This window comes from Primulina tabacum, chromosome 6 (assembly GCF_025594145.1).
Source record: "Primulina tabacum isolate GXHZ01 chromosome 6, ASM2559414v2, whole genome shotgun sequence".
Taxonomy (NCBI): Eukaryota; Viridiplantae; Streptophyta; class Magnoliopsida; order Lamiales; family Gesneriaceae; genus Primulina; species Primulina tabacum.
In genome coordinates this window covers 44,211,231-44,226,475 of record NC_134555.1, presented here as the reverse complement: position 1 = coordinate 44,226,475, position 15,245 = coordinate 44,211,231, and the positions used below count along the sequence as shown (strand labels likewise).

At 36.7% G+C, this 15,245-nt stretch overlaps 3 protein-coding genes across 9 annotated transcripts; 1 reads left to right on the top strand and 2 right to left on the bottom strand.

Moving 5' to 3' along the window:
- Positions 1–83: 83 nt before the first annotated feature.
- On the top strand, positions 84–3,607 carry LOC142549908 (mitochondrial phosphate carrier protein 3, mitochondrial). The gene is made up of 6 exons (XM_075659135.1): positions 84–485; positions 1,021–1,382; positions 1,472–1,515; positions 2,637–2,851; positions 2,952–3,076; positions 3,195–3,607. The coding sequence occupies exons 1-6, from the start codon at positions 234–236 to the stop codon at positions 3,256–3,258; spliced, it is 1,062 nt and encodes a 353-aa protein (XP_075515250.1). The 5' UTR covers positions 84–233; the 3' UTR covers positions 3,259–3,607.
- Positions 3,410–5,958, bottom strand: LOC142549909 (B3 domain-containing transcription factor FUS3-like). Its single transcript, XM_075659136.1, has 6 exons — positions 5,575–5,958; positions 4,973–5,062; positions 4,780–4,880; positions 4,562–4,608; positions 4,402–4,478; positions 3,410–4,314 (listed from the first exon to the last, which is right to left on the bottom strand). The coding sequence occupies exons 1-6, from the start codon at positions 5,812–5,814 to the stop codon at positions 4,069–4,071; spliced, it is 801 nt and encodes a 266-aa protein (XP_075515251.1). The 5' UTR covers positions 5,815–5,958; the 3' UTR covers positions 3,410–4,068.
- A 1,705-nt stretch (positions 5,959–7,663) lies between these two features.
- On the bottom strand, positions 7,664–14,995 carry LOC142549907 (uncharacterized protein At2g33490-like). Of its 7 annotated transcripts, XR_012821277.1 has the most exons (12): positions 14,769–14,995; positions 14,521–14,593; positions 13,463–13,537; positions 12,825–12,886; positions 12,671–12,739; positions 11,699–11,727; positions 11,411–11,618; positions 11,097–11,327; positions 9,667–10,585; positions 8,669–9,436; positions 8,535–8,582; positions 7,664–8,441 (listed from the first exon to the last, which is right to left on the bottom strand). XR_012821277.1 is itself a non-coding variant. In XM_075659131.1 (10 exons), exons 1-10 carry the CDS (start codon positions 14,868–14,870, stop codon positions 9,426–9,428), a joined length of 1,779 nt encoding a protein of 592 aa, XP_075515246.1. In that variant the 5' UTR covers positions 14,871–14,995; the 3' UTR covers positions 7,664–9,425. The 7 variants fall into 7 exon arrangements, 3 of the variants coding, with proteins under 3 accessions (XP_075515246.1, XP_075515248.1, XP_075515249.1); XR_012821275.1 differs by having other exon boundaries at positions 8,535–9,436; XR_012821276.1 differs by having other exon boundaries at positions 7,664–8,582.
- Positions 14,996–15,245: the final 250 nt, after the last annotated feature.

The following is a 15,245-nucleotide window of genomic DNA, read 5'->3' as shown; positions in this document are numbered from 1 at the left end:
TCCCTTCCAAAAAACGAAAAAAAAAAAAGAAAAAGAAGAAAGGAAACGGAACCAGTGTGTTTTGCGGCCCAAACAATAATCATCATCATCATTGTGTGTGTGTGTGTGTGTTTGTATATATACTAACACAAAAAGTTCAAACAGGGTTGAAAAGAGAAGAATTGATTTGCCTGTGTTTTTTTTTTCTTCCATTCGTTCGGACCGAGATTATTTTGGGAGGCATCACTTCCTCGATGGCTTTCTCCTCCGATCGCCGCCAACCTCTCATCCCGGCCTTCCTTTACTCATCCCCTTCCACCTCCAAAACCCTAATGCCTAGCCCCTCTCCATCCAACAACTTCGTCATTCCAGCACCCTCAGAGCCAGGCAAGATCCAGATGTACTCTCCTCAGTTCTATGCCGCCTGTACCGCTGGTGGAATACTCAGCTGCGGTCTCACTCACATGGCTGTTACTCCGCTCGACCTCGTCAAGTGTAATATGCAGGTCTAGATCTGTTCTATTTTTAACTCTCGTCGTTTTTCTCTTTCTGTTTTCCGTTTTTACCTCTTATCTTGTTAGATCTGCTGTTTCAATCTTTTTTCCTCTGCATTTAGGTATCATGTCTGCGGTTATCCGGATTTCTGCATTGATTTATGTTATTTTCTATCGATTTATCTGTTTATTCGAGATTTACGTGGCGTGCTATTGAACCTTTTACTTTTTTTCTTTTTCGAGACTTAATCTGGTTTTCCTTGGTGGTGTTTAGCTCTAGTCTCGTGATGCAAAATACTGGATCTAAGATTTTGTTAACTTGTTAGCTGAATTTTGCAAGTACAAACGTAAACTGCTGGCATGTATTTATTTCATTTGTCTAAAAAAAATGCGTGACTGTTATCTTACTGTTGATATTTAGTGTAACTCGTTCTGACTGTTGGTAACTTTTCAGTGGCGTAATTTGTGTGTGTTTTGTGACATTTTTAATTGTAATCAGCTGCACCTATGCAAGCTGTGTTTAAACTCAGTTTTTCTCTACTGTCAGATTGATCCTGCCAAGTACAAAAGCATCTCATCGGGTTTTGGACTGCTACTAAAGGAGCAGGGAGCTAGAGGTTTCTTCAGGGGATGGGTGCCTACCCTTCTTGGTTATAGTGCTCAAGGTGCCTGCAAGTTTGGGTTCTATGAGTTCTTTAAGAAGTACTACAGTGACCTGGCTGGTCCAGAAAATGCATCCAAATACAAAACTCTCATCTACCTAGCTGGTTCTGCATCTGCGGAGGTGATTGCTGATATTGCACTTTGCCCCTTTGAAGCTGTGAAGGTTCGTGTTCAGACTCAACCTGGTTTTGCTAGAGGGTTGGCTGATGGACTTCCCAAGTTTGTGAGATCCGAAGGGGCTCTTGGGTATGTTCTGAAGTTTTTTCCTTTTGAATTTGGATTTTTTTGGGCATGTGTAAGGTTATGCAGGGGTCAATTTTTTCCAATGCTTGCAGGTTGTACAAGGGCCTGGTTCCTCTATGGGGGCGTCAGATTCCATGTAAGTTTGACATATATTATTCAGATTTTTAAGATACGATTAATTTCCTTTCATAATAAAATTGGCAAACTACCATACAATGACCGATATATCTATTTACTGAAGAGTCCACTTTGTTTTGGAGCTTTATGTGCCTGGCTTTTAGCCTTTCACAGTAATTGATATTGTTGTTTGAGTGGTGGCGATTTGTTTTGAAAATAGTGTCTGTTTCCATTCCAAAAGTTTCGCTAATGTTGTTAGAAAGCGATCTAAAGACCAGAATACAGCTTATTTTCCAGAAACGAGTTAGATTGTTCTTCAGTTAAAGCATACAAAATTTCCCTATTTACTCTGTCATGAATTTCATTGTTACATTTTAATTGATGGTAGGATTATGGTTTCTCTTAAAGGCCGTCATCTAGATATAATCTTCATATTAATGAATTATTGTTCCGTTGTTTTTATTTTATGTTATTTTTATCATTTTATTTGGTGTATTTTCACCAAATAAAATGATATTCATGCTGTATTTGTGTGAGTAGTTAACTTTACTGTACCTTGTGATGTATCTGGGCACCCTTTAGAAAAAATTTCGTTTAGTAAATGTTCAAGTATTGCTAGATTTTTTGGCCTGCTGTGTTGAATCTTTTTGTGGTCTATTGATCTTCATGTTAATGTAATTATCATTCCCTTGTTCTTCATTATTGTTATTGTTATCAACACTTTTTTATCAGATAAAATGATATTCATCCTGTATTTGATTTTAGTAGGTAAATTTGACGTACCTTGTGATGTATTTGGGGTACCCCTTCAGAAATTTATTTATTTGTAATGTTAAGAGTATTGCTAGATCTTTGGGCCTTCGGTTGTTGGCTTCCTAAACTATGTGATGTTTTTAATCTTTCACGGTCTGTTTATCTAGAAGCCTCTCGAATCCTATGTAATCTGCCCATTTCTTCACCATGATTATATGTATGTGATTAGTACATAAGCTATTTTTGTTACCCGTCTGTTCTTGAGATGAGCAGATGTCATTCATATAATCCAATTTTCTGCTTTGCGTCGATGAACTCTTTTTCTTATGCCCCGAATTCTCAACACCTGTGTAGCAGCAGCTTAGGAATGGTTGGTTTTCTTTGTAGATACTATGATGAAATTTGCATCTTTTGAGACCATTGTGGAGCTCATTTACAAACATGCTATCCCTACACCTAAAAATGAACTCAGCAAGCCGCTGCAGCTTGGAGTGAGTTTTGCCGGTGGATATATAGCTGGTGTTTTCTGTGCTATCGTGTCACATCCTGCTGATAACCTCGTTTCTTTCCTCAACAATGCCCAGGGTGCTACTGTTGGTGATGTGAGTGTTAATGCTTGTAGCCTGTTTTTCCATCGTGTATTTCTTTTTTGTTTTGTTTTCACGTATATGTTCATTGTGCTCTTCACTCTTATTTCCCTAGGCTGTAAAGAAACTTGGACTGTGGGGTCTCTTTACGCGAGGTCTTCCTCTTCGCATTGTCATGATTGGAACCCTCACAGGAGCCCAGTGGGGCATCTATGATGCTTTCAAAGTTTTTGTGGGCCTGTAAGTTAACCCTTCAACTTTTCTTCAGTGAAACAAATGATTTCCATGATTGATTTGTTTAGCATTACATTTGTATGTGGTTTTGTGTATTTGTGGTTCCTCACTGATGTAATTCCAGGCCTACAACTGGTGGTGTTGCTCCTGTTCCTGCACCTGTTTCCGCGGAACTTGGGAAGGCGTAGAGTCAGCTGTAGGATTGATTCAGAATGCATGCTTTCAGATATAGGATGTTTTTGGAAGGCTCGGCCAATAAACACAGAATAGCTCATGCTGCTTGGCTAGCACCGCAGCAGATGGAGAAATATTTATCATGTTTTTAAACATGTTTTTAAAAAATGTGTGATATTTTTAATGCAAGACTAATTTGATATTTTGGAAGTCTTGATCCTCCAAATTTATTCAAACCATAATGGGATTTTTGTTGGAGTAGATGCTGTTGTATTAGCATTCACTCAGTCTGCAGACAATTCCGGCCACTTGTTTTTCCCCAGAGATATATTGTTGGTTATGAAGATCGGTGTTTTCTTTTAAGAGTTGGGGTGGGGAATTTTGTTTGTTTCCATTAAATGCATTCCTATGCTTCCGACTCCTCATTATCTGTGCCTTTATTATTTTTGTCTGAAGCTCCAGATGGCTTGTGTTACCTCCTGAAGAACTAGTTATGGTGCTTGGGAATCAATACCGAAACTATAGCATTACCATTATTTGTGGGCACCATAATGGTAAGGCAAAGATTTGAAGCCCGTAATTATCCGAGAAAATGCAGGTGTAAGCTCTGTTTGTTCAAGTTTGACTTTTTCAGAAGTAGTTGGCAACATACCTTATTATTCATACATATTAAAGTCTTGAAAAAAAGCAGGAGGGCATTAGGATGACCGAAGTCCATGTTCTTGGAGTTGTTTTATTGTTTTCATGCAAATGTATGTATGGGCGACAGTCCACAAAGTGCCCTCCGAACCCCAAAACAAGCCGACAAACCAGAAGTTGCAGACTCAAAGGAAATCTTCAGCAGTGTATTTGTCAATGGCTTCAAAAGACAAGTGCGATCCGAGGCATGCCAAGTTGTTGATCGATTCTCCTACATAATCCAGAGGAGAATCATCCAAGAAGGAGGTGTCGTACTCGAAAAACATATCGCTTCCATCCAAAGTGGTTGCTGGGACTGCAGGGAGTCTCAATTCAAGATCATTGTATATCCCGTGCTCATTGTATTCTTCCGATTTCCTTGCTTCAATCACCTAATACAAAAATAATCAACAATAATGATGATGATATAAACAAATGATGATCTTTTGCATTAAAACATATTGTATGCCATTTCTCACATATCCTTGGTCTTCAATGTTCTGGTACACAAGAATGTAATCGCCAGACAGCAAACCATGTGCATTCACGAAATCCCCTGATCATCGTGTTTGTTAAAAGGTTGCATAGAAGTTTAAATGTTCAAAAGCAAGCCACCAGATGCAGCAGAAAGATGATTACCAGTTGATTCAAGCACATACATCCTACTACTATTATTCGGCCAGTATCTGCATACAGAGAAGAACATAAACCTTTTTCTAAAAATCTATCGAGTAGAGCAGCATAGAGAATGTACAGCTCGATTGGAGTTGTAACTTACAGTTGAGCTCATATATACTTAGAAATTTAGTCATAGAAGATAAGAGGGAGGGAGGAAGAAAACAAGAACCGGTAGAGACCTGAACTTGAACCACCACTCATGAATGCCATCCATGTCAAGCATGCTGATAGGAATCCCTTCCTTGGCATCAAGCACGGGAAGATGGGCCTCGGCATCTCTCTAAAAATTATACCAGCAACTTAATGTTTTCAAATTGGGTGGAGAAAATCTGGAAATTAAACATGTCTTGGAGCCAATTTTCTGATGCAAACCTTTGGTAGGACCATTCTTCTGAGGCCGCTCACGTCACTGTTCTTCAGTTGTTTCTTGAAAAGATAACAAAGTTTCGTAAGATCAAGTTCCTGAGACAGCATAATGTGTGTATAATTAATTTGTTGCCAGTAAGAGACTAAGAAATGTAATACATAACACACGTACAACTATATCAAATGTTTATGGACTAGTTGTAATATTTAGGATTGGTGCAGACTATGTATTTACAGTATATATATTTATATCATCATTTTTATATATGAATTCATCTCTACCATCGATGCTAGGTTTACATAAATTGATTTGGATTATTAATTGCGTCATTAATATGGCAACATTCATCATAGAAGAGAATGAAGATATATAGTTAAATTTATATGTTTATCTCTCTCTCTCTCTCTTACCTCATACATTTAATGTGATATTTTTAGTTATATATTATATGTCACACATTTAATTTAATTATATGCATATATATCGATAACAAACATTGTTTTCTCCGTCAGCAAAATTTTTAATATAAATAAATTCAAGAGAGGAGAATTAATTAACACTTGAAAAACGGAATATAAAAGTTGGAAAGAGAGAAGGGGATGTTTACACGTGGGGGATGAAGAGGTGGCACGTGGGAGAGCGAAAAATTGAGGGAATGAAGGCTTGCCCGTCTAGACCTGGGCATCCTGGGCCCTCTCTGTATGGTGAAGCCCGGAGTTGAGAAAAGGTCGGCCCGATTGGACGTGTTGCGGCGGCGGCGGTTGCTGTTTCTCGTTTCCTCAACGTTCCCATTAATATTCATCAACTCATGATCATGACTGCTGATGATAGTGTGGTTTCTGGCCATTATTAATCTTGTTGTGACTGGGGCCGGATGAAGATGAGTTGATTTTAATTTTCAGTGAGAGGAGATGGAGGGTGGTCTTGCTCCATTTGTGCAAAGCTCATTCATGCCGGAGATGGATCTATCTAGTTTGATGGGAGTGAGCAGATGGATGGTAAACGAATATAATGACGAATGAGAAATGAGGTGGTGTAATTGCAGAGGAGATGATAGTCCAGGTGTTGAAAAAGCTCTGAGACCTGGAAATCAATGGCGCTTTGCTTTGTTTTCATTGAAAATCGAACCAACCCACAACTAGCGTTTTTTTACATGCATGCATAGGTTTTACGGAACCACCGTCACCTCCCTCCATTTTTCCCGATTTATTATTATATTTTCTTTTTTATTTAAAATAATTTTATTTATATTAAATACTCGTAAGCTGAGTATTTAGCTAGGAGTAAAATCAAGTATCCGTGGACTATAATTAGATATTTTTTGTATCAATTTAAGTATCACATTTTAACCTCACAAATGACATCATCAAAAGTCACTTAATATTACTTGAAACTCAAGTATTTTCTTACACATTTGAAGAATTCAAATAGCCAAATCAAATATCTGAAACTCCAAAATAGGTACGTTATCGGTCAAAATAAATATTTTTTCTAATTCCATAATAATTGAGAAACTATGTTTTCTCAAAAATTAGATGACATGAATAAATCATCTTAACATATTTTCAATGAAAAGACCAACAATGACTGGATTTATGGTGATCGCTCGAAAATCCAATATTTTCTTTCACATTTGGAGTATTCAAATAGTCAAATCAAGCATCTGGAACTCCAAAATATGTTCTTTTGTATGTCAAAATAAATAGTTAATCTTATTTCATGATGAGTGATGAACTATGTTTTTTAAATAAAATAAAATGAATAAGTCATTTTAATGTATTTTTTTATTAAAATACCAACAATGACTGAAATTATGGTGATTGCTCGAAAATATAATATTTTTTTTTACACATTTGAAGAATTTAAAGAGCAAAATCAAGTATCTGAAACCTCATAATAGTACTAATTTGGTAGATGGAGAACACACAATTATTTTGGTGGGAAAAATTATATATTTATTTAAATAATAAAAATGCAAAATTGTAAATTTGTCTTTGTAAAGACTTAAAACTAAGTTTATAGCGTTGTCAGGTATTGATTTGTAAAAAAAATTGCCTAGATAATGAATTTTAAATCAAAGATTACCCAAAATGCTTATACTATGATTAAAAGTAATTTTATTTATTATTTAATAATAATCTTTTTAAGAACATTGGGCCTTGTCAATAATATTGGGCCGTTTCCATTGGCAAAACCTTGATTTTCACTTGTCGATGGCAGACCCCAAGGATGCCCCTGAAAAACGCTGGCCCGACGAAGTCGAATAGAGGAAAAGGGGGGATTCAACAAAAAGCAAAAACTTGAAGAAGAAAACAATGGCAATGGCGGAATCAGAATACGATGAGGATTTTGACGCCGAACAAGACGACGGTGATGAGGATGGAGTAGGGCTTTCGGATGAGGACACAAAGGGGAAGGAGATTCTGATTAACGAGGAAGGCAAGGGAAAATTGCTCGTGGATTCCGATTCTAGTGATGATTCAGACAGCAATTTCTCAGACGTGGAGGATGATCTGCTCGCCGAGATTGATTTGGACAATATTCTGCCATCCAGGACTCGGAATCGTAGAGCTCAGGCCGCCCTGCAGATTTTCAGCAATTGCGATACCGCTGCTTAGCTTAAACCTTTATGAGGTTTGTTTTATGGTGAATGAATGTAAGTTCTGTACCTTTTTTTATTATTGATCTGATCCGGGTTTTGTTTTTTATTGCTTTCGCTTTCTTTGCTTCGGATTAGAATATGGAGTGTGGACTGTGCCTGAAGTGAAGATCAAATAGAGTTTTAGTTCACCGAGATAACTCTTTCAAGTGCAACAGTGTCTTGTTACCTGAAAATTGAGCCAGTTGATGATTATATATATATATATATATATATATATAAAAACAGTGATAGCGATGGTGATGAGTCACGTACAAGAGTACAGAAGTGGTGGTGGTGAAGAGAAGCTAGGTGGTAGTGTAGTGCATGCAGAGGCGAGAGAAAACTCATATACATTACTGGTTAACTAAAAAAGCGGAAATGAAATTGATGAGACTTTGAGAGTATGGGCTTCACATCCCAAGATTGGAGAATTTTGATAGACAAAGGAAGGCCCACATTGTCCAATCAATCCGACTATTATATTAGTACTCCACAATACGTATTGCATATAAGTTAATGTACAAGGGATTTTATTATCAATGGTGTGAGTTGGATGAATGATAAAATTGTCATCTTCCCTCACACAAGCACAGGACCATCAGTTTGCTAAAACTGATATATATTGATCTAGAGGCCGGGAGAATCTCGTTAAGGATTAAATTTGTAGCACCATCATAAATTAATATTTTTCCAATTGCAACCTACAAAATAAGTACAGATCATTCAAAATTCTTGTACAGACACTAACGTAATTGCACCTGGTGGCTAAAATGGTCTCGCAGCCTCTTCATCATCTTCTTCACTCTTACTAGTCTTTCTATCTCCTTCAGAACCTGTTCAACATAAAGAGCAGGTGCAGTCTATAAATTGGTTGTCGATCGAGCATTTAAAAACTACATACTTTTCAAATTCCAACAACTATTCACCTCCATACATATCTTTCACTGTAACGTCATTCAAACCCAACTCAGAAGCTGATTCCGCCACATACAAAGACAATAGTGCATAAAAGAACCACCATCAAAACAAAGAGGAGCAATACATGCATGCGGGGACATACTCTGAAGTGAAATGGTTGCATCAGCTGTAGAAAACCCACTTCGCCCACTATCATACAATGTAGTTAATTGATCGAGAATCTGATATAAACCACTATAGATTAGTCTCAAAACCACACGTACATACAACGCATACATGTGTGTGTGTGTATCGGATTGGGCAATCAACACAAAAGCCCATGAAATACTGAGAAATACGTGTGGGACATTGGCGAATTTGATGTGATGAGTTTCACAAGGATGGACAAAATATAAATTATTAAAGACTGACTTATAGTAATGAATTGTTTCACAAGGTTCCACAGAATTTCTTATTTTCTTTAATGCCCATCATCACACCCAAATTGACCTTTTTTTTAATTAAATACACACACACACACACAAAACATACACGTGTGTTTTACTTGCAGCCAAAGATCACTCAAGTCTGTTTATCTGCAGGTCTCCGTTTTGACATAAACATACAATATACAGTTACATATATTCATTCCTATTAGCCATATCATTCGTATTTCCAAATTTTCAAGAAACCATTCGAATGGAGCTGTTAGTTAAGAGAAATCGAGCATTTATTCTACAAAATCGAGCATATAATAATAATAATAATAATAATAATAATAATAATAGAAACAGCTCTGCTGCAGCGCAAAATTTATGGAACTATATTTACAGATCTTTACCCAGCAAGAAGCTAATGAAACATATTCGGCCCACAAAACCAAAAGAATGCAGACACTTCTCGTGCTTGTGTCAGATAGTTCAGTAGCTACCTGTGTCAATTGGAAAAAGATGGGATGAGAAGATTATCTCGCAAAAATCTAGTATTTTCTCCTTTCCATGTTTACTTAATTGTTTGATTTACTACGCAAACGAAGAGCAATGAATAGCAACCAAATCTTCTAAAATAGTCAATGTATTCTGGATTATAAATCATGACTTAACTACTTAAGCACCAAAATGTACGTGTTTATGTGTGTATCTCTGCTACAATAGTGATTACCTCGTATTTTCCAATTGTTTGGTGACTTTATGTTCAGAAACGCTACAGGTGTTGATGGAGGAGATGCAACTTCTTCCATGTTTTTTGCAATTTGAGAAGATTGTACCCCCTTGCCAGCATGCAGAGATATTGCCGCCTGACTGTTGGTACGTACGGAGAAACTTCGAGAGATGCTTAGCCGTGGGAGCGGAAGTGGAGAGCCTTCTTTAGATGACCGTAAAGGATTCCTATATGTTGGAGATACTTCTTGATTTCTGTTGACTAGAGGAGCAGAATGCCCGAGAGCAACAGCAGAGCGAACAGGATTTGAAGCTAAAGAATCGGGAGGCCTAGGAAGCTCATGAAGCTCATTTATTTTGGGGGAAGATAGAAGAGGATGTGCAGCAATGAGAGGCACATTTAGAGATGAGGGTGGTGGGGGAGGAACACCAGTTACGTGAGAAACCTTTCCAGAAATTGATTGGGGTTGTTCAGTAGAACCAATGGGTCCGCTGGTAAATAACTGGAGCTTGTTCGATGATGGCTTGCCAGCTAATGGACCAGAGAATGCTAGCCTTTTGATTTTTTGAGTATCGATTCCACTATGTGCATCCACTTGTGGTACAGCAGCTACTTCGTTCAGAGGGCGAGGAATTGGGAGAAAGTGCTTGTCACTGTTCTCTTCAGAAGTGTTTGTTCTTGAACCCTTGGCATCAGCTGGAGTGGGCAACACATGAGTATTAAGTTTCCACACAGTATTCTGCATTTCTCTGATTTTTTCATCTGAATCAAACTTCTCTGAATTTATTGGAGCAGAATGACTGACTGCTAGATGTTGTTGACTAAGCATCCACTCCCCTTGGTTTTTCCCACTGTTAATATGTGTCTCTAACTCTTTCATTCTCGACATTTGTGGATTTGGAGCACCTACCTGGTCCAACTACAAATTCCATTTAATAGGCAAAGGCAAACGTACTAATCATATATGATGTTGGAAGAAAGGCAGTACAAAATGACAATAAGATTAATAATATGCAACGAGTCAACATGTAGTAATTTACTTCAGAAGAATACTCTCCCTATGCTAAAGGTGAGCATAGTTAGCTTACTGAAAAATTGATATGTGATATCATAAATAGGTAGCACCCTGGTTGTAGAATTGCATGAATTCACTAACATAATAGATTATTGAGTCAATCAACTAATGGATGCTAGCTCAACAAATATATCCAGAACTTGAGTTTCCACAATAGCCTAAGGATCAAATATGGTGGTTCTCATTATTGTAAATGCGCCAAAATTGATTTGGCATCCAAAACAACATTCAACACTTGAGACAGTAAATCACAAAGAAATTAGAAGTACTACATTAATTATAATGATTTGCTACAAAGCTGTTAATGGAAAGCACTTGGATAAAAATTGAACCATATAATCAGCAAACAACTCACCTCCATTGAATTTCTAGATACTTCTGTATTGTCCAGATCCTGCTTGCTTTGTCTATTGTCAACACTCAACTCTCTGTCATCCTTAGTATCAAAATCGTTCCCTTCATCGTCAACAACTTCCCCATCGCGCAACTCACCAAGCTCATAATCAATGTGATGAGTTTCTGCAACATTTTTAACTTGTGGCTCAACAGCTTTAAGAGACTGAAGTCCTTTCCGAAAGAAATTTGACTGTAAGGAAATAGGGTAAAAAATAAGAGACTTTAAAAAGAGGTCCACATTTGTAAACTTGATCCGTGAAAATAAAAGAAAACCTGAGCTGCATGGTGACGAACTGCCTGTGTCAACAAGCTTCGACATTGCCCTTGCTTCAGTGATTCAACACGAAAAACACAGAGCCTTGCAGCTTCATCATATTCTTCACGAACTGCATGGACTTGCTGCGCGGTAAAAGTCTCCCCTTTTCCATGTCTCAATTTTCCTTTTTCTTGAAGCTGTCCCACCATATATTCAAACATCTCTCTGAAAATTATCCAAGCAACTTGTAATCCATGATACAAAGGGAAAATATCAAAGTTCTAAAAAAAAAAAAAGGCATGAACCTTTTCTCATCACATTGCAATTTCATCTCCTGCACCAGTGAAAATAAATCATTATTGCCATTATGGACTAAAACTTGCAACATCAAATAGTCTATGTAAATAGTCAGCATCAAGGGTGAAAAGTGTAAATGCCAGCCATTGAAAACACCTCTTTCCCAAGCGTTAGATTTTTTTTGTTAGTTCATTTTTTTTTTTGGATACGGAGGAGAATGGCTGATATCCTATTTTTCTCTCAGATGATGAAATGAAAATGCATGATATTGACTAGGACAGAGTCAGCAAACTCTGGGTAAATACCCTGGGAGATAAAATACCAACATATTAGCAACAACAGATGACAGTATGAATTGTTCAGACCATGGCAATTCTGTATGCAAATGTTTGCCAGGATCAAAGGGATTTGATCAATAGTTTTGAACAAATAATTGATTCAAGGTATAACAGATTTCACAATTAATTGGGTACAGCAGAAGTCTGCCACCCTCTTACCCAATTCAGAACCTCGGGGAGGAAACAAATGGAAAAAGAAAAGGAAACTAGAAAGGGAGATTAAATAAAAGAGAGAAATATCAAACTATAGGAATTTTTCGCCAACACATCAACTATAACAAACAATTGAAGAGGCTCCATCAAAATGATTTATTTCAGAGCTTCTAGCATAGGAAACATTTTCCGTTATTAATAGTCATAGGCTCTTAGCATGTAACTAATCAGAACATCGCAAGTTAAAGCTCAACTATTTATTATTGTTATTGCAGCAGATTAGAGAAATATACTACTAGCTAAGCAAAAACAAAAACTCATACGCAACATGCCCAATTCATGTCTTCAGACATTGTTCTTGTCTGCAGAAGTGCATATGGATGAATAATACAAATCAGAGAAGTCATTCACTACCTCAGAAGCATTTCAACAAGAATTAAACAAAAAGGCTTGAGTAACCACAAATAAATCATTGAATTTGAGAAATACCTCCACTTTCCGAAGCTCGCTAAGAAGAGATTCTGACGGATTTGTGATTGTCGTGATGATATGACACCGCTGAAATGTAGAGAATAGCATGTTATGAAGGAAACCTCCAAATCCATTGTAATGCAAAACAATTGGCAACATAGTATTCACTGACATAAATATTGACAAGTTTCTGAAGTTCAAGCTGCACCCTTCCAAGGAGTGATAATGTTCCTCCTGCGAAATCAAAAAAACAAAAACAAGGTGTCCATTAACTTTGATTTCCAAACAATTAGCACTAGAAGGCAACTTGACCACAAAGTAAAATGGTAAAGCTTCAAGAGGTGAACCGTGAAACAGGAGGTGAACGAAAATGAATGAAGGAATCAAGAATAACATGGACACGATATTAAATACACCAGTTTTTATGTAATGAGCTGTGCATATCAAAATTACCTTGAAATCACAATCATCCAGAAGCGCTGGAACTCATTATTCAAAAAGTATAGCACCCTTCCTTAATATGAACAGAGTAAATAGCACATTTCTTACAAAAAATGTCAAATATAAGAATAGAATATTTTAAATACCATATACTGCAGTAAAATAAGGCTCAATATAGACCAGTCAAATCAGATTGTGATCATTGACCAAACAAACTGATGTATAAATGACAAGATATATTTAATTCGAGTGTGGCTTGACTGCTTTTGACATATCAGATAACGTCAAAGAAGCTGAATAGCAGCAACATGTCACAATGCTCCGAGGAAAAAATTGTAGATTGTAAAGACAGCCGAATTGATTACATACCACTTTCATCATCGTCATGAATTGCAGTTTTATCCAGTAGACAACTTCCCATCTCCATCAATGACTCTGAAAACTCTGGAGTGAAACATATATGAGTCATGATAAAATTTATTCATTGTGTTCTATAAGATAAATCAATAGGCATTCAGGCAGTTACATGATATTTCAACTTATACATAGAACTATAGAAGTAACGGCAGAAGAAAGTTTTACTGGCTAAAACAAACTAGGCTTTGCTATTTACCCTTTTCCTTTTTCCACCCACTCGACCATCTATCCAGTCGCAACTTCCCGCCATGGATTTTGGAAAACTCCTTCCGGATTTAGGCAAGAAGCAAATAACAAATAATTTTTGGAGATGCAATATATATCGGTCCAATAAAACACTTTACCATAACATTCTTCACATTTTATATTTCCACTGTATCTAAGCTGAGGCTAAAATTTACAATGAGTTAACCAGTGTGGCAGCATCATCTCTATTACAATATTTCTACCACTCTCCTCTGCAAATATTATTTCTTATTCTGTAGTCCTGTCCTGCCTTGAAATTAGTCTTGTGATCTGTCACGTCTTTTAATTTAAACACTGTCACGCTATATTGACAACAAATTATAGTGTACATGTGCCAAAAGAACCTCACTCACATTCGATAGGCATGAGGAGAAAATTATCATGCTAAGAAAGCGTGAAAAAACAAAAGAAACACTTAGATCCCATAAGAGGGGAACAGTTCTATGAAACCTTTCATTTGATCATAGTTACTTTCGCTATTTATTTTATGATTTCATTTACAGAAGAGTCAATCTGAGTCTACTATGTCATGTCCTTGTTCCATAGTTACACCAAGCTGCTCTATGTACTAACTCGAGTATCTGAAAAATCAAAATCAATTCTCTAATATAACCCACTCCAAGAAAAACATTTCTGAAGATTGAAGGAAAAAAAATGCAGGTGCAGGGACCCTGTATGCACCAAGATGAGAAAGCTTGAAAAACAACTCCAAAATATTATTTCAGAAACGTAACAGCAGGCATGACATGATATCAAATAATTACCGTAAGCACTATTTGCCGTAGCGGCAGCCGCATAAAGCAAGCTATCATAGCAAGTTCGCATATCTTTCATATCCTGCAGTAATTGATGAAAGCATAGTATATTAGCAAAAAAAAAGCAGAGGACATATGGCAACTCCGGAATAGTTAAGAAAGCAAGTTTGCGTGATTAGGGCAAAACAAGTTTTAGAAAAGAAGATCCGCGTCTTTACAATTAACCCCGAATTGCCCATTAATTGAAAAAGAAGCACCTTAGCTGCTTGAGCTAATCCATCTATATTGAGATCCCAATTGTCCTTGGGCTCGCTTTTGTTCATCGCGATTTTTCTCAGCTTTCCCAAAGACGATTTCATCTCCGAGCGGACTTGACTGACGCTACCAAATGAAATCCATGGTGAAGAAGAAGAAGAAAAGTCAAAAGTCAAACTTTTGTTTCAAATCCTAATTAATGCATTTTTTAAATCTTAAAAAGGAAGGAACTGTCATTGCTAAAATTTCTCTAATCAGGGATGCAATGGCTCATCCATTAATAATATATCAATATATTTTTTGCCACAAAATATAATCATCCGATTCAATTATATATTATTTCATAATAATTAAGATTAATTAAAATCAGATAATTTTTATTGTGTTTAATATACTTATTAGAAAATATCTTTTTATAAACACTATTAGAATGAATGTTAAAATTTTATAGCACACACAAATTGCAATAAAATACATCA

Bases quoted from the DNA above. Each gene is read 5' to 3' on its own strand.
- LOC142549908 (XM_075659135.1), top strand. From the start codon at position 234: ATGGCTTTCTCCTCCGATCGCCGCCAACCTCTCATCCCGGCCTTCCTT. The intron at 1,516-2,636 runs GTAAGTTTGACA...TTTTCTTTGTAG, and splicing joins ATGGGGGCGTCAGATTCCAT to ATACTATGATGAAATTTGCA. The intron at 3,077-3,194 runs GTAAGTTAACCC...ATGTAATTCCAG, and splicing joins TTCAAAGTTTTTGTGGGCCT to GCCTACAACTGGTGGTGTTG.
- LOC142549909 (XM_075659136.1), bottom strand. From the start codon at position 5,814: ATGGCCAGAAACCACACTATCATCAGCAGTCATGATCATGAGTTGATG. The intron at 5,063-5,574 runs GTAAACATCCCC...ATGCTGTCTCAG, and splicing joins CACCTCTTCATCCCCCACGT to GAACTTGATCTTACGAAACT. The intron at 4,609-4,779 runs GTCTCTACCGGT...CTCTGTATGCAG, and splicing joins GAGTGGTGGTTCAAGTTCAG to ATACTGGCCGAATAATAGTA.
- LOC142549907 (XM_075659131.1), bottom strand. From the start codon at position 14,870: ATGAAATCGTCTTTGGGAAAGCTGAGAAAAATCGCGATGAACAAAAGC. The intron at 12,740-12,824 runs GTCAGTGAATAC...TCTACATTTCAG, and splicing joins AGAAACTTGTCAATATTTAT to CGGTGTCATATCATCACGAC. The intron at 11,619-11,698 runs GTTCATGCCTTT...GATAATTTTCAG, and splicing joins TTGCAATGTGATGAGAAAAG to AGAGATGTTTGAATATATGG.